Raw genomic sequence first — 18,983 nt, 5'->3', positions numbered from 1 at the left:
AGCATCTGAACTGAACACAGAAACAAACTCCCTCTGTCAGCCCATTTTCATCTTCTAGATCACTTTCAAGATGTGCATGGGGATGTTGCAATGCTGATCAGACAGCTCTCCATTTCTGGCTGCAGGCTCTGCAGATTCTTTCTCTGCATTCAGTCAGGCTTGTGCTCCCTAACAATTCCTGGTAGCCCATCATGTTTTCTTAGGGTAGAACAATAACAATGAAATCCTTACCAATGGCACAACTGCCCAGCCCACAAGGAAAAGAAAGAACAAGCTGCCAAGTTCTTCAAACATTTGTCCTGCTTTGCTGCAAGAGTTGTGCTGCACACACGGTGTGGAATGCCAAGAGAAGCTGCAGCTGGTGGCACATCTTGAGATAGAAGCTTCACCTCGTTCTCCAGGAAAGGTTCTTGGAAAGAGCAAACAGGCCCCGGCCCCAGCGCCGGCTGCTCCCGGGCCCCGCGGAGGACACAGGCGGCGCAGCCGCTGCCGCCGCCTCCGCTGCGGCTTCCCCGGCCCGAGCTCCGCCGCTCGGCAGCGCGGCCGCCGGCCCCGAGCCGCCGCTGTCCCGTTGCCAGGAGCGAACGCCTGGGGATGGCCGGCCCGGGGCGCTTGAGGGGCGCTCGGGGGCCGCTCCTGGCCCCGGGCCGAGCGCTGACAGCCGCGTCCCGCCGGCAGGGAAGGCGCAGCAGGGCCTGCAGGAGCAGTACCGGCTGGGTTCGCTGCTGGGCCGCGGCGGCTTCGGCAGCGTCTTCGGGCGGGGATGAGCTGGGGCCCAGCAGGGTGGAAGCCGCCGGGACGCCTTGATGGAGAGCAGGCGTGGGGCCAGCGCAGGGCGCAGAGCATCCCGGGCTGGGCGAGGGGTTCCCGAGCCCCGGCACGGCCTCAGCCCCACTGACGGCATCGTGCTCCTCCCGCAGCCCGACGGCACCAGCGCACCCCTGGAGGTGGTGCTGCTGGCCAAGGTGTCCACTGGCTTCCCCGGTGTCGTCCAGCTGCTGGAGTGGCTTGAGCTCCCCAACGACATCGTGATGGTGCTGGAGCGCCCAAAGCGGTCTCAGGACCTGCACCATTTCATTCGGGCACGGGGGTTCCTGTCCGAGGAGGTGGCGCGGGAGCTGTTCCGCCAGGTGCTGGAGGCCGTGTGGCACTGCACCAGCTGCGGGGTCCTGCACAGGGACATCAAACCAGGGAACATCCTGGTTGACCTGGCCACCGGGGAGGCTAAATTGATCGACTTTGGCTGTGACACCTACCTGCAAGACACAGCCTACACTCACTTTGCAGGTGAGTCCACACAGGGCTGTGCTCGCGGTCCCAGCATCTCACGGCCCAACATCTCCCAGGCCAAGCTGGCTGTGGCATCGGGGATTGTCCCTTTTGCTCCCCTTGATGGCTCTGAGATTTCAGCCGAGTTGCGTTTCAGCAGGGCTGGGTGGGGAGCCAGCTTCCAGCCCTGCTGGCAGCCTTTGCCCACCACTCTGCCCAGGGCTGGGGCTGGGGCTGGGGCAGCCAGCCCAACAAAAACACCCGTGGGTGGGGGCAGCAGAGAGGGGGGGCCAGAACCTGTGCCCCAGCCGGTTTGGTGTGCAGGTGAGAAAGGGCTTGGACTGCTCCACTCACCTGGTTTGCTTTGAATTCATAATGGTTTTTGGGGCAATGCAGGCAGGGAGGATGAAGGCATGGTTTTCCCCAGCACTGAGTGGGTTTTTCCTTGTCATGGTCGGGCCTTGCCAGGGCTTCAGCTGCCCTCTTCCAGCATCTGTGGCTTCTTTTCCAACCCCAAGTCTGTACACAAGTCCCAGGTGCTGGCGAGAGGGCAGCGGTCACCCCGTGTGCCACTGGGGCAGCCCCCGCATGCCCAGGGATGCTGGGGCCAGGCTCTGGGAGCAGCAGCATCCCCCTGCTGAAGCCCATCTCTATTCCATAGGAACACGGTCATACAGCCCCCCGGAATGGATGCATTTTGGCTGGTACTACGGCAAGCCAGCTACTGTCTGGTCCCTGGGCATCGTGCTGCACCAGATGGTCTGCGGGGAGCACCCTTTCAGGGGGTGCCAGAACATCAGCTGGGACCATCAGCTCTCGCTGCCACAACGGCTCTCTCCAGGTGGATCCTCATCTCTGGCCACAGGGGCAATACCAGTGCTGGGAGACAGCAGCAGCTCGTGAGCATCCCGCTCTGGCAGCTGCTGAGGAGGGGGCACATGTCCTGCTCTCCTGCTCTCCTCCAAAACAGGGAATTGATGGGAAAGTTTAGGCCCAGCTCTGAGCACATCCAGCATGGCCTGGGCACGGGAATAGTGGGGCAAAGCCAACAGGAGCCTTCTCCAACTGACCGGCGGGTTCTGGTTTCTCTGCCCAGAGTACCAAGATCTGATCAGGAGGTGTTTATCCATGCTGGACATGGAAAGGCCTTCGTTAGAAGAGCTGTTGTGTGATCCCTGGATGCAGGACGTTCATCTGCCCTAGAAGAAGGGAGAGAGCCACAGGCACACTCTGATGCAGGGCCCTGGTAAGTTACAGCTCCACACACGCATTGGCAATCAGAAGCACAGGAACCCAGACTTTTTTGTGCTGCCTGTGTCACTGCCCAGAGGTCATCAGATGGGAACACGCAGCCCTTATGCTGCAGCTGAGCTGCTCTGCCCAGCACTGGTGGCCGCCATCTGAGCTGGTTTTGCCTTCCTTGGTTCCCTGACAGCTGGGGCCCTGGGCAGAACCCTGACAGCCTGGTCTCAGCCCCAGGGAAGGAGAAGGAGCCCCTGGAGAAGCTGTAGCAGGTGGGGCTGCTGCTGCTGGAGACAGCGAGGACGACATCAAGGATGACAACCTCTTGCTCCACCTGGTCACCGGCAGACTGAAGATGACGTCACTTTGATTCTGGCACCTTCTCCAAAGCCAGGCTCCACAGGGAATTTGCAGATGAGTCCACACGCAGGGGATGCTCCCAGATTTGGGCATTGCACAGCCTGGCCGGGAACCAAAGGTTCCCCCTTTGCTGGGGCGGATGCAGCTGATCCTTCAGTCGGCTGCCCAGCTGCTTTTGGCAGGGCTCGGGGCATGGGCTGGGGTGGGTACGAAATGGGAGTGGGCTCCTGGCCCTGCCAACAGCCCCCACCACCCACCGTGCCCCGGGCTGGGGCTGGGGCTGGGGTAGCCAGCCCGACACAAACCAACCTCCATGGTGGGAGCAGAGGTGGGACTCCAGAACCTGTGCAGGGGCTGCTTTGCTTTGCAGGCAAGGAAGGGCTTGGGCTGCTCCCCTGCCCTTCTTTGCTTTGGGATCACTCTTATTTTGGGGGGCAGTGCAGGGGGAAGGGAGAAAGCCTGGGCTTCCTTCACCCGTGAGTGGGTTTTTCCCTGGCATGCAGGGGTTGGGCCTTCCTCAAGCCCCAGACAGAGATATGATTTTTGACCTTTTTTCTTGTTTCCCCTTTTTGTCTGTAATCTACTTTCAATAATTTGTTGTGTGTTTTTCTAGAGGAAGCGTTCTAGGTGGGGTCCAGTCTGGATGGGGAAGTGCTTGGGAGCAGCTGCAGCGTGGATGGGCCGTGCCCTTGGAGAAGGCTGAGGACATCGTTTGGGACCAGCTTTTCTTCCAGCGGTGGATGGCGTCAGGTGGGTCCCGTCTGCTTGGCATGGTGGGATCAGAGCTTTGGGGAGATGGCAGCGAGCACAGGAGCATCCTGCTCTGGGCAGCTGCTGAGGGCTGGATGTGCCGTGGCTGGCTGCAGGCTGGGCACATGTCCTGCCCTCCTGCTCTGCTGCCAAAGGCAGCAGTGATGGGCAGCTCTGGGCACCGCTCTGGGCACGGCCAGCATGGCCTGGGCACCGCGGGCGGCTGGGACAAGGGGACAGGAGCCTTCAGCTGAGGGGCACTTTCTGGTTTCTCTCCTTGCAGACGGGCTCTGCGGGTGCTGAGGCTGCTCTGGGCTCTGCCAGGGCTCTGCTGGAGCTCAGCACCGGGCCCCAATCAGCCAAAGAAGAAATGGTGTGACCTGCAGCACAGACTTGCTTGAGCATTTCAGCAACACAGCTCAAGTTTGCAGAGTGTACACCTCCAAGGGAAAACATGCCACCACCCAAAAATTAAACTTGTTCAATACTTTTCTGAGATGAAATCAATCTGGGATGACCCCAAATGACATTTTGCAGCTTGCTCAAGCTGTAGCTCAGCCCTTCTCTGAACAGTTCTCTCCCCCACCTGCATTTTACTTCCCAACTGCTCCCTCTTTTCCCCCAGTGAATTCCCAGCCTGTGGCAGTCTCCATCACACTTCTGCCTTCCTTGATGCCCCTCACCACGAGGAAGGCCGAGCCCCCACCTTAGGGACTCATCCTGTCACTGGCTGAGGAGCAGCAATGTCTCAGAGGTCTGGTTGGATTTTAGTGGCATTCAGAGCTGCTCTCCAGCCCTCAGCTCTCCTCACTGCTGAGATCCCACTCCCTTTTCCTTGTCCTTTCAGCAGGATGAGCTCTGTGAATCCCCTTGGGCCTCCCCACTCTTCCCAGCCCATGCACCCACCTCAGTTAGGCTGAAGCTGCAGCTTCTCTGTCTCCTCTGGCACACCAGTCCAGTCCCCTGTGCGGGGAGCCCCAGCCCCAGAGCGCAGCACCCAACAGTGCCGTCCGGGCTGGAGCAGCTGCCCTGCAGCCCTGGCTTGGCTCTTGGTGGCAAGGGAATGCTCCCTGTTTGCAGCTGTCCCTGCAGGATGGCCCCAGGGCAGAGCCCAGCTCCCACTGCAGCCCTGAAGCTTGGGGCAGACAGTGGTCCCAGAGCTGAGGTTCATGGGGAGCACCCGCAGCTGTGCCTGGCACTCTGTCGCCGTGTGTCACAGTGCAGGCTGCCTTGTACTGGTGAATGGACCAGCCCCTGCTTTGACTGACAGGGGCCTCGCCCATCACATCTCTCCCAAGGCTGCAGGCATTTCACAGGCCAGAATCTGAAGGGGCACAGAGATCAGACCAGTGAAATTATCCAGACTGGCTTTTTCAAAGGCCCCTTAGAAGGAAGGGCTTGAGCACAAACGCTCGCTGTTTGCCCCATGAACATCGGGCTGAGTGGCCTCTTTGGCTCCAATCCACTTTCCTCCTCAAGCCAACGTTACCCACTGCCTCCCACATCCCCCCCATGCCTTCCCACTGCCTTGTCCTGTCAGGGCTTTCGCAGCCCCTCATCCCTTGGTGGCCCCATCCCCTCAGGGTCTCCCTCAGCCCGGCCAACCTGCCCGGCAGCAGCGCCACAGCCCCACAGGAGCTCCTGAGGAGCCCCATCCAGAGGCACCTCGGAGCCCTCAGCAATGCAGCCAGCAACACACGGGCAGGAGGACACAGATGGCGGTTCCTGCCTGGGACAGGGCTTGTGGCCATCTCCAGGCACCGGTCTCACAGGGATCCCTGGAACTCCGGCCCCTGCCCACCGGCTCTGTTGGCAGCACAAAGGCTTCAGCAGAACCACCAAAGGCCAAGGGGCTTCTGGCCATTTTCCCTGCAAGCCTGCACGTGCCTGGGCAGCTTGCTGAGCCCAGGCACCCTTTGCTCCCTCTTCCCCTATGCCCTGCAGAGCCTGGGCAGCAAAAGAAAAATCCTGGGAGTCTGTCTATTAGAACACATCCTATATTTATATCCTACAGAAAAGCAAAAAGAACGAAAGAACAATCTTGAAGAAATTAAACATTCCTGCTGGCTCAGGTGGCCCCAGCAGACAGAGCCTCTGGGATCAGCACTCTGCACAGCTCCGGCAGCGCAGCCAGCCGAGCCCCAAGAGACGAGGCCGTGTCCTCCATGCCCTGCGGAGCTGATCATGCAGGCTGTCCAAGATGGAATATCCAGCTCTCTCTACTGCCTGGAGGATGTACAACGTTTGAATTGCCAGGCTTCCAACGGCGACGCTGATGTCATTTGCCATGCCTTCAAGGGCTGAAAGAGAGAGCAACAGAGCCATGGTCAGATCCCGGATCTGAGGGGACCCGAGGAGACCTCCCTGCCAGGGCCATCCCAGCCGGCTCCGGCCATGGCCAGCAGGGAATAAGGGACAAATGGGATCAGCCCGAAGCTGCTGGCCACAAATCCCCCAGGTGGCCCTGAAATCTCCGTGTGCTCTGCCCACGCCGCCCCTCGTCCGCACAGGGAGCAGAGCCCTGCGCAGCCGGGGCACGGCTTGCAGCTCCCCCGCCAGCCCCCGCTGACAGCCCGCTGCCCTCACTCACCCTCACAGATGAGCTGGAGCTCTTCTTTCTTCCCCCTCAGCTGCCGCCCGGCCATCCCTGCCAACACAGAGCCTGTCACAGCCCAGCGGCACAGCTCTCTGCCAGCGGCGCTGCCAGCCCTGTGGCCACACGGCCTCCTGGCCCGGCAGGGCTCAGCCGGGCCCTTGCCGCACGCTGCCGCCCAAGGGCACGGCTGCGAGAGGGCGGCAGCAGCGCCCAGGCCAGCCGGGGCTCCACCCCGCCGGGCCCGGATGGCGCTGCCGGGGCAGCAGGCGGGGCTGGGGCCGAGCTGCGGCGGGGCGGGGAGGGAGCCCGGGCTCGCGGCTCACCCAGGAACCTGATGGCCGCCTCTCGCAGGGGCTCCTCTGGGCTCTCCAGGTAGGGCATGGCCTGGCGCAGGTGCTCGGCCGCTCTGCTGCTGTCGTCTGCCAGCTGGAGAGAGCGGCAGGAGGGAAGGCTTGGCGCGGGCTCAGCCCCTGGACCGGGCACTCCCTGCGCCCAGCCCCGGCCTCCCCTGCCCGCACCGCCGTGAGCTCGGGCCCACAGGAGCCTGGAGAAGAGCCCGCGCCGCCTCTGGCTGCAGCAGCGGGCAGGGGCACAGCTGCCAGCCCCGCACACTGAGCACCGCGCTCAGGGGGATTCTCCAGCCTGAGGCTGGCACTTCCAGACCATCCTTACCAGGCACTCGGTGAACTTCCACAGCTTCTTCTTCTTCACCACTTTTTCCAGATCCCTCCTCTTGAGGAAGTGGGCCACACAAAGCAGCGTTTCCTGAGAAGCCTGGAGAGCAGCAGAGACACGGAGATGGCCCCACAGCCCAGGGCGCAGGACCTGTGTCCCTGTGCCAAGGCCTGGAGGAGGCTGCAGCCCAGCAGGCGCCAGGGCAGGAGGCAGCTGAGACGCCTCCCAGGGGGACAGCAGCAGCCCACGAGTCCTCACCTGTGCCACACGCCCATCCTCATCATGGCAGTGGAAGAAGAGTGGCAGCAGGCTCTGGCGCACGTGTGTCTTCAGGGCCTTTTTGTCCTTTTGCAGTGGAAGAGACAGCAATGTTTGGAAGAGCAGGATGGAGAGCAGCTGCACCTGGCTATTGTCCTGTATGAAAGGAAGAAAAAAAGACCTGAGCATCGGCTGCATGGGGCTCAGCTTGGCTCAGGCCTGGAAATCCACAGGGCACAAAGTGTCCGGGCAGCAGCCAGTGGCTGTGGCTGGAGGCAGCGAGCCTTACGTGGTCAAAGAGTGGCAGGAGCGCCTCAACCAGCCGCAGTGCAATGGAGCTGCCTATCAGCATGTCCTTGTCCCGGGAGATAAAGCTGAGGAGCATGACAGCCATGCTAACTATCTCTCCATCTGCGTCGCACAGGAGCTCCACAAGACTTTCAGTCAGGCTCCACATTTTTTCACTCTGTGCGGAACACAAGTTTGTGAAACGCCATCCTGCTGCCGCAGGGCCTAGAGGCCAAAGGGCTGTTGCGGAGCACTTGGGCAGCTGAAGCAGGAGGCAGGAGAGCTGGGAGCAGCTGCCCCAGTGCCTAAAGCCCAGCAAAGCCCAAGCGACTGCATTCCCGAGGGCAGCCTCAGCCGCTGCCCCCTTCTCACCATCGAGGGATTGTCAATGAGCTTGAGAAGGGCCCTGAGCGCCAGGCGACGCCTGTCCCTGCACTTGCTGTGCAGGTGCCTTGACAAGATTTGCAGGACTCTGTTAGCACTGCCTCCACTCAAGTTCAGGCACTCGAGGACCTGAAAGGCACAGGGCAGTGACAGGGGACCCGGCCAGCAGGAGCCCGGAACCGCACAGGGCTGGCCCCAGGCAGCAGCACAGGGCGTGGGCACCCGTCCCAGGCAGCTGCAGCTACGAGAGGGCAGAGAGCTGGGAGGCAGCTGAGCGAGGCAGCGCTGGCCATCAGGCTCACCTCCACAAGGAAGGCCAGGGCGGGCAGCTCCCAGCGTGGCTCCAGTGTGTTGAGCAGCTGGAGCAGGTAGCGAGCGATGCGGGAGCACAAGGGGATGGAGACACGGGATATCTCCCTGGCAGGAGAAAAAGTAACCAAGACTTTGGGCCGGGGGACAAACCTCTCCCAGGACAGACTGACAGAGGTCTGGTCTTTCCCCAGCATCCTGCAAGGGGCCCTGGGCTATTTGGGAGGCAGCTCCTTGTGGGTACCCTCCTCTGCCAGCCTTTTCCAGTCTGCTTGGCTGTGCCTCGGTGACAAGGCCCTCTGGCCCACGACCACTGGGACTGTGTGGGGCACCCTGGGCACAGAGCACAAATGTCAGAGGCAGCGGGGAGAAGGGGGTCTCACCTGGCCAGCAGACCCACGGCATAGTGGTGGGTGTCAGCACACAGCAGCGTGTCCCAGCCACGCTTGCGTTCCATTGCCAGCACCACATCCTCGTGCTCCATTTGGCAGAGCAGGGACTTCAGGGTCCGCACTGCAAACCTGCGTGCAGAGCAAAGCCCAGGTAACACTGGGAGCACTGGCTCCTGCCCAGGGATGTGGCAGGGACAGAGGAGTGGGATGGAGTACCTGTTGGGGCTGGTGGCAAGGCCGTATTGCTGCTGGCATCCCTTCCAGAAGGTATCGACCTCCTCTGGCATATCCAGAGTGCTGAAGAACACTTGGAAGAGCAGATGCACAAGTAGGTGGGGGAAATACACCGTCACCATCTGTGGGACACAGGGCACCTGGAGGATCTTCCACATCACCACAGTTGCCTGCAAAGGACAAAGCCCCCCGAGACAGCGCTCAGTGCCGAGGTGTCCGTGTGGCAGGGCCCGAGCACGGGAGGGAGAGGCCCGGAGAGACGCAGGGGGAGCAGCGGGCCTGGTGCCCCTGAAGCTGCCCCGAGGCCAGGTTTCAGCCCAGCGCCTGAGGCAGGGAGATGCAGTGGGGCAAGGAGGATGGAGAGCTGCTGGGCAGGTGGCCTTGGGGCCAGCAAAGGCCAGTTGCAGAAACTCACAGCCAGGACAAAGACACCCGTTTTGTCCCCATCAGAGGTGAACGTGCTGTGCTCTGGCCAACTCCCCAGCACATCGAGGAGTATCAGCTGCACTGGCTCGGCAGTCCTGGGCGAGCACATGATGCTCTTCCACATGGTGAAAGCAGCTCTGTGGGGTTAGAGCTCTGTCTCAGGGGGATCTGGGACACAGCACCGTGGCCTGGGCAGCAGCGGGGACCTGAGCTGGCTGCCGGCTCTGCCTCTGCCCACTGCCCCTCGCCAGCAGCACCCAGGCAGCCCAGGCCTGTGGGGACAGGCCCCTGAGGGGCAGCGAGGGAGCATGGCAGCAGGCTCGGGGGCTGAGGTGCCAGGGCTGGCAAAGGGAGCAGCCAGAGGGCCCTGGGGACTCTCTGTTGGTCAGACACCTGGCACAGGCTGTACAGGCTGATGGGCTGGGGAGCCCTGAGCCCTCTGGGCAGGTGGCCCCATACCTGTCACAGGATGGGGCCACACACAGGAGTGTCATTACTACATCGGCAGGCTGTTCTTCAGTGAGATCCAGGAGGGCCCTGTTCAGTCTCTGCTCAGCAAACTGATTGTCCATGAGCCACTCGTGGATGTACCTCACCATGGCGGGCACCTGGAGAAGGCACGGGGAGACTTGGAAAGCTGCCAGAGGGAGGAATGTCCCCAGCTTCCCCAGAGAAGTGCTTCCCTTCCCACCACACTGCCATGGCCTCAAAGGCTTCCAGGGACCAGCAGATGTGGCTTGGGAGGCCAGGCAATTCCTGGGAGGATCAAACCCTCAAACCACAGGCCGCTTATTTGCTTTGGATTGCAAAACCCGCCCTCTATGAGCATATCCAGCAGGGCAGCAGAGGTCTTGGTTTTGAAGGTGTGTGAATATGCTCTGAGCCCTTTGCCCATGGTGCTGGTCTCTTCCTCCTGAATCCTCTTGATGAATTTGCAAACCAAGTGTAGGAGAAGGGCAGGAAGCCAGGGATGTTCCATGGAATGCTCCAAGCACGGTGCTCGGCTGAGCGGTGACAGCAGGCCCAGCCCAGGTGGGGATGGCTGCAGGTACCTCCACTGTTCTGCGGAAGAGGCCACGGGCGGGGTCCTGCTCTTGTGTGCGGTCCACGGCTGCATCTGGCAAAGAGCGAGCGCAGCCAGAGCTGAGGGGCTGCGGGAGAGGCCGGAGAACACAGCCCAGCCCTGAGCTCCCCAGGCAGGGACAGCCCCGGGATGCCCCAGGGGATGGAGCACGGCCGCTGCGGGGTGTCTGCCCGGCCCCCCTTCTGTCCTGTCCGTGGGCATGTCCCCAGGGGATGGGATGGGATGGGATGGGATGGGATGGGATGGGATGGGATGGGATGGGATGGGATGGGATGCCATGGGATGCCATGGGATGCCATGGGATGCCATGGGATGGGATGGGATGCCATGGCATGGGATGCAGTGGGATGGGATGGAATGGTGCCAAGCTGGCTGCAGGCACCAACCCTAAGCCCAGCTCTGCCACTCACCCTCCTGTAGAGTCTTCAACCGCAACACCTCTTTGATCTCCTCTATTGGGGCAGCTCCAGGGCCTTCTTCCTCCTCCTGCACCCAGGCCAGCTTGGGCCCTCTTAGGGATCTCTGCTCCATGGCAGTCACTGGATTTGTGGCGAGTTGCAGGAGAGATGCCTCGGAAAAGCTCCGAGTCAGCGAGTCCTGCAGTTGTGCCTGGAAGGCACCTTCAGGAGAGAAGCCTCAGGAAGGCTACAGGACAGCAAGTCCTGCACTCTGGTCTTGAGGGCTCCTGCCACAAGGACAGGAGACTCCTGTCAAGGATTGTGGTCAGGCCTCGAGGGCACCGGTGGCAGGGATGGGAGATGCCTCCGGGGCACCAAGTCCCACGGTCTGCCCTCAAGGGCACCTGCAGAAGAGAAGCCTCAGGAAGGCCACAGGTCAGCAAGTCCTGTGGTCTGGCCTCGAGGTCAGCTGCAGGAATAACGCCTGGGAAAAGCTCCGGGTCAGACACGAACGAGTGCGCTGTGCGGGGGCTCCTCACGGCACCGCTCTGTCCCGTCCTGTCCCGTCGCGTGCTCCAAGCACTCTGGCGTGGTCTTGTCACCGCCAGCTCCTATGTCACCCTGTGTCACAAAGGGCCCTTGGACATGCTGTCCTGTTCCATGACACGGTGACCACGCAGCACCGTGTCACAAAGGGTCCCTGCACACACTGCCCCCTGCCCTGGGGCTGCCCCCAACCCACCCAAAGTGGCCCAGGTTGGAAGGAATTCCTCACCCCAAGTGTCTAAGACAGCCCGACAGGGTCTTTAGGAACGGCTGAAACCATCAGCAAACGCTGCCCTGCTCCGCGGGCTCAGGGCAGCAGAAGGAGCCCCCAGGGCTGCCGACGCAGCTGTGCTGGGAAGGGCACGGGGCCTTCCACAGAAGCTGGCACGGCCTCCTTGGGTCACGTCCCGGCTGGTGGCCATCCTAAACCAGCGGGTGTGACACAGACAAGGAACGTGTGGGCCAGGGCACCAATGCTGCTTGGACCCCTGGGGCCCGGGGAGCGCTGACATCAGCAGGTGTGGCAGAGTCCCTGCCCAAGCAGACCTGCCACCCCCCGGGCCCTGGCAGCTCTGGTGCCCTTCTCCTGCCCCAGAGAGAGACCTGTGCCCGTGGGGGGCTTCTGTGCCAGAGGGAGCCAAAGCCCACGTGCATTGGGGGCTGCGCTCCTGCCTGCAGGGGCTCTTGGCAGGAGCACCTGGAGCAACTGCTGGCAACACTTGGTCTCTGTCAGAAGCTCTTACTCCATGCTGAAATTATTTTCTCATTGAAGTTCTTGCCTTCTGCACAAAAACACCTTAGTGGCCAAGGCACGGAAGAATCTGGCAAGTAAGAATCCTCAGTTCAGGAAAGCTTGACTTCCCATTGTTCAACTGAAGTAGTTCCAAAAATTTGCAGACTTCCCAAATTAATTGGGATGGCCTGAGGAGGTGAAGATTTGGAAGTAATGAGCACAGACATACCAAAGTACTTAGCACCAGTTAGCATAAGAAAAACCTGGCAGGCCTAACTTGACCTGAGAGTGACTTGACAAAAAGCTTTAGCCATAGTCTAGCAGAAGAACTAAGGGCAAGTGTGGAGTAAGGCCTGTGCAGGGAAGCCATGAGGAAGACTTTGTGCTGCTTTGGGGCATGGAGACGGCTCCTGGCCAGGGCCTGGACATCAGCTTCCAGTACAGCAATCTGACACAATGTATTTCTAACCACCTGCCTATCGAATCACTTCAGCAGTGCAAAGATGGATGGTATGTTTGATACAATTCCTACATTAACCCACTGGAATTTATAGGTGGTGGAAAAACATTGCAGTGGGTGCAGACCCCTGCCCTCCTGGCTTTTGGCAGTCAGTGCAATTTTCTGCCGATTTCTTTGAATAAGGGAGACCCCTCAGGACTGCTGTATCCTGAGGGAACACCGTTGGCCTTGACCTGAAGGCACCTGCACCAGCTTAAAATCAGCTGCCCCAGCTTGCAGGACCTCTCTTGGCCAGCATCCTGACGTGGATGCAGGACTGCTGCGAGGCACTGCTGGGACCCAGCGGGACGGGACCGGCTGTCTCGTGTCCACGTAGCACCCCCTGACACAGCCAGGGTCATCCCAAAACCAGAGAAACGCTCACGTGTCAGCACAGGGGAGCAAGGAGCACTGGGCTCCTCTCAGGGTATCTCAGCTGGGCTGGCTCCACAACACAGCCCCATTTTAAGGCCTGCTGATGCCCAGCTGCCAGAAATGCCTACCTTGCTCTCTCCAAGATGCACAGGGAGAGCCAATGAGCAGGACGCCTTGGGAGGCAAACCTTCCCTGCCTTTTCTGAGGCCAGGGACACACCAAGATCAAACAAGACTCTCCACGCTGCGTGGTCCACACAGCCCAGCTCTGTGCTGGCCCTGGGCCACAGCAGCATCCCCCAAGCAAGAGGCAAATGCATATTGCCAAGAGTTGAAACCCAGCAGACAGGGAAGATGTGAAAAGTGTGTGCATAAAGGCCTTTTAATTCACAGCTCTCAAAGAGAGCTTTGGGGCTCAGTGCTGGACAGAGGCGCTCCTGCTCACACCTCTGTCCAAAGGGGGGAACACACCCTGCTGCAGGTGCTTGGGTTGGTCTCCATAGGTCCAGGCGGATGCCAAACCTGCTCTTCACAGCCTTCTCCCTTGCTCTGCCCCTCTGCCAAGTGCAACGAGCCTCAAAGACTGAAAGGACCACAGAGAGACAAAGGGGGACACTTGCACCTGCCTCCCTGGGAAGCACTTCCCTTGAGAAGCAAGCCCCTTTCCTCCAAAGGCATTTCCCCAAACATGTAGCTTTCCTGGGGAACACCAACACACTCTTAAGAAAAGCTGGCAAGGCTGAATGACTTCAGGTCCTTTCAGGGCAGGCAGTCCAGCTGTAGCTCCTATTCCCCCAAGTGTGTTTCCAGGTGGAGGTTCAGAGGTGCAGCCCCAGGCCCTCTACAAACACAAGCTGCCCACTGCCTCTTCACCTGCCTCAACTCCTGCCTGGGGTCACGGCAGCAAAACCAGGCTGTTCCAGCCGGAGCCCAGAGCCCTGTTCCCGCAGGACGCTCTTGCCAGCACCTTCCTGCAAATGAACATCATCTAGGATATCATGCCCTGGTTCCACAAGAAATTCGTCTACACATTCCCCTTTTTCTTTCTGGACAAGCCAGGCTCTATTTACAATAGACTCTAAACTTTTCTTCATACACGAAAAAATACTGCCAAAGATAATAAGCACAGCAAAAGTGACAAGAAGGATTCTAATTCCTTCCATCAAGAAGGTTTTCAGCCATCCAGTAATTCCACATTTCTTGAGCCATTTGTCCAAAGGATTTTCAACAATAGTAAGCTTTTTCATATTCTCTTGAAGTAGGGAAAGTCTCTTGTGAATGGATGTCGGAGAGGTGCTGCGGGAGACAAGACTCATGACATCATGATCATCAAGTCTCAGTTTATTGCAACAAATTACAAAGTTTATATATACTCGTTAATTAGCTCATGCATATTGCAAAAGCCAAGCTCATGATTGGTTGCTGTGTGATTTGCGCAACTGCCTGGTTCGGTTGCTCTTGCTGTTCTCGTGGTTGATACTTCTTGGTTCTTCTCTATCTATTTCTACATGCTAAGCAGTTTCAGCATCCTGATTCTTGCAGACTCTGATTTCTACATATCCTGATTCCTACACCCAGGGTCATGCTGACTGTTGCAGCAGTCACGTAGCCCCTCATACTTTGACCAATTTTACAATTTCATGTACCTTGCTGTTTAACCATTCTTCTGCCAAGCTCTATACAAATGGAAACAGAGTGATCAGAAAGATTCATGCAACACATTCCTTCAAAATCCTCACAGCGATGTCCTTGAGCCAGTAACAAGAAATCAGTTGTGGCACGATTCTGTAATCCTGCGTGTCGTCTACTGCCAACGTCAGTGGTGAGCTCACTTAATATTTTGGAGGTGATATTACTTTGTTTCCCTGTCCAATAAGCCAGTCATCTCATTAGTTCAAAAGCTCGGGCGGAAGCAACTCCTGGTGCAAAAATTGATGCTAAAATGACAGATGGTCGTCCCCACAATTGAACATCATCTCTACAGTCAGGTCCTAATTCTAATTGGTGTATGCTACGCTTAACATGTTGAGATTTATGACTTATGTTGAGTACCTGTTGGATGCTGGGGGCAAATGATGTTAATTTGCCAAAGTAACACGGTCCTCCTGCTGCTTTAGCAGGTATGGCAGGCCAGTGTCGTGGGGACAGGACATTTTCATGCTCATTATCCCAATCGTGGTTTTTTGTTCCCTGTCCTCAGTTTGTTTTGTCTTCCTTCCCCCCCCCACCCCCGGGCTGGCTGCTGCCTTGCCGCTTAGCTTGCTTGCTGCTTTGCTTGCTGCTGGCTGCATGCTTTGCTGGCTCTGCTTTCCTCTCTTTTTTCTCTGCTTTTCGCTGGCTTGCTTTTTGGCCATTTTTTTTTTCCCTTTTTCCCGGTTTCCGTTGTTCCCTTCCCCCCCCCCCCCCCCCCGAAGACATCGGACCTACTCCGGGCAGGAGCTCCCCCGGGGTCTGCGAAAGAAGCTGCGTACCCTCTGCGGCGAAGAGAGATAGAGCTCAACCCTCTTGGACTGGTGAAAACATCTGTGGTCATCTTGGGCTATTTCTCTTGTGCTGGGGAGTGTTTTTTCGTTGTGCCTTAATAAACAAGTTTTTTCCACTTTCCCCTCTGAAGGAATTCCTCCCGAACCCGGTGGTGGGGGGGGAGGTTGCGGAGGGTTTGGTTTCCTATAGGGGGCTCCTTTGGAGGTGTTTTCCCCTAATTTGTCCAAAACCAGGACAAATAATTTGGTGGCCCGTACGGGGAGGCCCAGACAAAGTGGAAAAAACTTTATTCTAATAATATTTTTGGCTTTAACCGTTCTGCGGGAATATTGGTATGTCTTTCTTTAAAGTTATGATGTCATTGGGAGTGAAAGCCTGCCTCTATTTGTGGTCATTAGGGTTCTTCGAAGTTTTGATCGCTTTATGGTCCCTGGAGTTATTTTCTTATCCAGAAGTAGCTCCGGTATTGTCCCTAATACGTAGCTTTTGTAGCAGAGGGGCACTAACGAGAATATTTATCGGGCTGGGCTTGGCTGTAATACTCTGCAAGGGGCTATTAAAAATGTTGTTATCGGCTCCAGGAATGTATAACTCGTGGTTGTGGCTGTGTGCTAAATTTGTTATGGGGGAGGAGGTTCTTCAGCCTTTGCTTTCCTTTTCCTCCTCCGAATTGTTTACATCTCTGTTAGGAAATGTCCTGTCCTCCCTGACTGCCAAGGATACCATCTTTCTGTTATTTAATTTAATAACCTTTCTCTATACTGTCCGCAGTTTATATAAGATGAAGGCTGAGATTTCTAGAGGGGCTGGTGAGACCTCTGATTTAGGAGTACAACCAAGGGTGAAAAATCCTGAGTGGTGCGGGAAATGGGAGGATATGGGCGAAATTTTAAAGGAGTTTTCTGATCCTGTAGTCTGGGACTTTCCATCCGAACACATCCAGAACCCAGCTGAGGTGGCAAAGTATCTGAAAGGGAAATGCCAGGATAACCCCAAGGAGAAAAGGATCATTGCAGTGAGCTGGGCCCTGGCATATGCTTATCGTACTCTGCTCGATACTGTAGGGCAGCAGACAGAGGAAGGGGGGCAGGGAGATAAACCAGCAGCAATCCCAGTCACTCAGGCTGCAGCCAACAGCCCAGGTTCGAACCCAGTAGTTAAACCAGACTGTAAGCCTCAACCAATGGCCGTGGCTACTAGCACACGAAGTGGAAAGTGCACAGAGAAGACCGATCGACCCGTGGATGACAATGATGAGTACGATGCAGGAGAAGGACCCTCAACACCTCCTGACATAAAATCAGGAGTCAAAGCAAGTGGCACCAGATCAGAGGCTAATATTGATTCCTTCTCCCTGAAGGACCTCCGAGGCCTAAGGAAGGAAATTTTGGCTGCCTACGAAGGAGTCCAAGCTGCCTCAGAGGTAATTGGTACAGAAGCACAACTCCTCCTGGCACCCCGACTACCGGTGCTGGGGTGGATGTTCAGAGGAAAGGTTCCTACTACCCACCATGCCACCAGTGCTACATGGAGCAAGTGGATTGCCCTCATCACGCAGCGCGCCCGTATTGGTAAACTGAATCGCCCTGGGATTTTGGAAGTGATTACAAATTGGCCTGAAGGTGAAAACTTTGGTGTCACAGACGAAGAACAAGAACCAGTGACACGGGCTGAAGAGGCTCCACCCTACAACCAATTGCCAGCAGAGGAAACACGCTATGCTCTTTTCACTGACGGTTCCTGCCGCGTCGTAGGGATGAATCGGAAGTGGAAAGCAGCTGTATGGAGCCCCACACGACAGGTCGCAGAGGCCACTGAAGGAGAAGGTGGATCAAGTCAACTTGCTGAACTCAAAGCCGTTCAGCTGGCCCTAGACATTGCAGAAAGGGAGAAGTGGCCGAAGCTTTACCTCTATACTGATTCATGGATGGTAGCCAATGCTCTGTGGGGATGGCTGGAGAGGTGGAAAGGGGCTAACTGGCAGCGTCGAGGAAAACCAATCTGGGCTGCTGAAGAATGGAAAGACATTGCTACCCGGGTAGAGAAACTGCCTGTGAAGGTTCGCCATGTAGATGCTCATGTCCCCAAGAGTAGAGCTAATGAAGAACAGCAAAACAATCAGCAGGTAGATCAGGCTGCAAAGATAGGGGTGTCAAAGATAGATTTAGATTGGCAACACAAGGGGAGTTGTTCCTAGCGCGATGGGCCCATGATGCCTCAGGCCATCAGGGTAGAGATGCCACCTATAAGTGGGCACGAGACCGAGGGGTGGATTTAACCATGGACAGTATATCTCAGGTTATCCATGATTGTGAGACGTGTGCTGCCATCAAACAGGCCAAGCGGGTGAAGCCCCTGTGGTATGGGGGACGGTGGTCCAAGTACAAGTATGGGGAGGCCTGGCAGATTGACTACATCACACTGCCCCAGACACGCCAAGGCAAGCGCTACGTGCTCACAATGGTGGAAGCCACCACAGGATGGTTAGAAACCTACCCTGTGTCTCATGCTACTGCCCGTAACACCATCCTGGGCCTTGAAAAGCAGGTCCTTTGGAGGCATGGTACCCCTGAGAGGATTGAGTCAGACAATGGGACTCATTTTAAGAACAGCCTTATCAACTCCTGGGCTAGGGAACATGGCATTGAGTGGGTATACCATATCCCCTACCATGCACCAGCTGCAGGCAAGGTAGAGAGGTACAATGGACTGTTAAAAACCACCTTGAAAGCATTGGGTGGGGGATCTTTCAAAAACTGGGAGCAGCATTTGGCACAGGCCACCTGGTTAGTTAACACCCGAGGTTCCACCAATCGAGCAGGTCCTGCCCAGTCTGAGTCCCTGAATATAGTAGACGGAGATAAAGTCCCAGTGGCACATATCAGAGGTTTGTTAGGGAGGACAGTGTGGATCAATTCTGCCTCGAGTACAGACAAACCCATTCGTGGGATTGTCTTTGCTCAGGGACCAGGTTGTACATGGTGGATAATGCAGAAAGATGGAAGAACACGATGTGTACCTCAGGGAGACCTGATTGTGGGGTGAGACTCATATGCAAACATCTCAGTTTGCTGGATGTTACTGCCATTGTTTTTACATTAAACCACACAGACATGGGACAGAAGAAAATGTGTAAATGTCGAAAGTCAGAGCAAGTGAGAATGGAAGGGAATGTGTAAGTGTGGAAGGTTTGAGCAGGTGGGAAGGAAGTTCAGTAACATGTTCACGATATGGGATAAGGGGTGGAATGTCGTGGGGACAGGACATTTTCATGCTCATTATCCCAATCGTGGTTTTTTGTTCCCTGTCCTCAGTTTGTTTTGTCTTCCTTCCCCCCCCCCACCCCCGGGCTGGCTGCTGCCTTGCCGCTTAGCTTGCTTGCTGCTTTGCTTGCTGCTGGCTGCATGCTTTGCTGGCTCTGCTTTCCTCTCTTTTTTCTCTGCTTTTCGCTGGCTTGCTTTTTGGCCATTTTTTTTTTCCCTTTTTCCCGGTTTCCGTTGTTCCCTTCCCCCCCCCCCCCCCCGAAGACATCGGACCTACTCCGGGCAGGAGCTCCCCCGGGGTCTGCGAAAGAAGCTGCGTACCCTCTGCGGCGAAGAGAGATAGAGCTCAACCCTCTTGGACTGGTGAAAACATCTGTGGTCATCTTGGGCTATTTCTCTTGTGCTGGGGAGTGTTTTTT

The 18,983-nt window shown here is 57.3% G+C and overlaps 2 protein-coding genes across 4 annotated transcripts; one reads left to right on the top strand and one right to left on the bottom strand.

Moving 5' to 3' along the window:
- The first annotated feature begins 421 nt into the window (after positions 1–421).
- On the top strand, positions 422–4,108 carry LOC128783293 (serine/threonine-protein kinase pim-1-like). Of its 3 annotated transcripts, XR_008429056.1 has the most exons (5): positions 792–1,287; positions 1,931–2,110; positions 2,366–2,515; positions 2,705–3,621; positions 3,905–4,108. XR_008429056.1 is itself a non-coding variant. In XM_053933948.1 (4 exons), exons 1-3 carry the CDS (start codon positions 807–809, stop codon positions 2,470–2,472), a joined length of 768 nt encoding a protein of 255 aa, XP_053789923.1. In that variant the 5' UTR covers positions 422–806; the 3' UTR covers positions 2,473–2,515; positions 2,743–3,898. The 3 variants fall into 3 exon arrangements, 2 of the variants coding, with proteins under 2 accessions (XP_053789923.1, XP_053789922.1); XM_053933948.1 differs by lacking the exon at positions 3,905–4,108 and having other exon boundaries at positions 422–1,287; positions 2,743–3,898; XM_053933947.1 differs by lacking the exon at positions 3,905–4,108 and having other exon boundaries at positions 2,705–3,898.
- Positions 4,109–5,602: 1,494 nt separating this feature from the next.
- On the bottom strand, positions 5,603–11,310 carry LOC128783301 (maestro heat-like repeat-containing protein family member 6). Its single transcript, XM_053933958.1, has 14 exons — positions 10,678–11,310; positions 10,236–10,300; positions 9,643–9,791; positions 9,173–9,320; positions 8,740–8,927; positions 8,515–8,652; positions 8,125–8,239; positions 7,811–7,951; positions 7,440–7,616; positions 7,151–7,306; positions 6,890–6,991; positions 6,541–6,643; positions 6,212–6,268; positions 5,603–5,921 (listed from the first exon to the last, which is right to left on the bottom strand). The coding sequence occupies exons 1-14, from the start codon at positions 10,796–10,798 to the stop codon at positions 5,722–5,724; spliced, it is 1,860 nt and encodes a 619-aa protein (XP_053789933.1). The 5' UTR covers positions 10,799–11,310; the 3' UTR covers positions 5,603–5,721.
- Between the last annotated feature and the right edge of the window lie 7,673 nt (positions 11,311–18,983).

This window comes from Vidua chalybeata, unplaced genomic scaffold (genome assembly GCF_026979565.1).
Source record: "Vidua chalybeata isolate OUT-0048 unplaced genomic scaffold, bVidCha1 merged haplotype W_reject_6, whole genome shotgun sequence".
NCBI lineage: Eukaryota > Metazoa > Chordata > Aves > Passeriformes > Viduidae > Vidua > Vidua chalybeata.
This window is presented reverse-complemented; position numbering and strand designations above follow the sequence as displayed.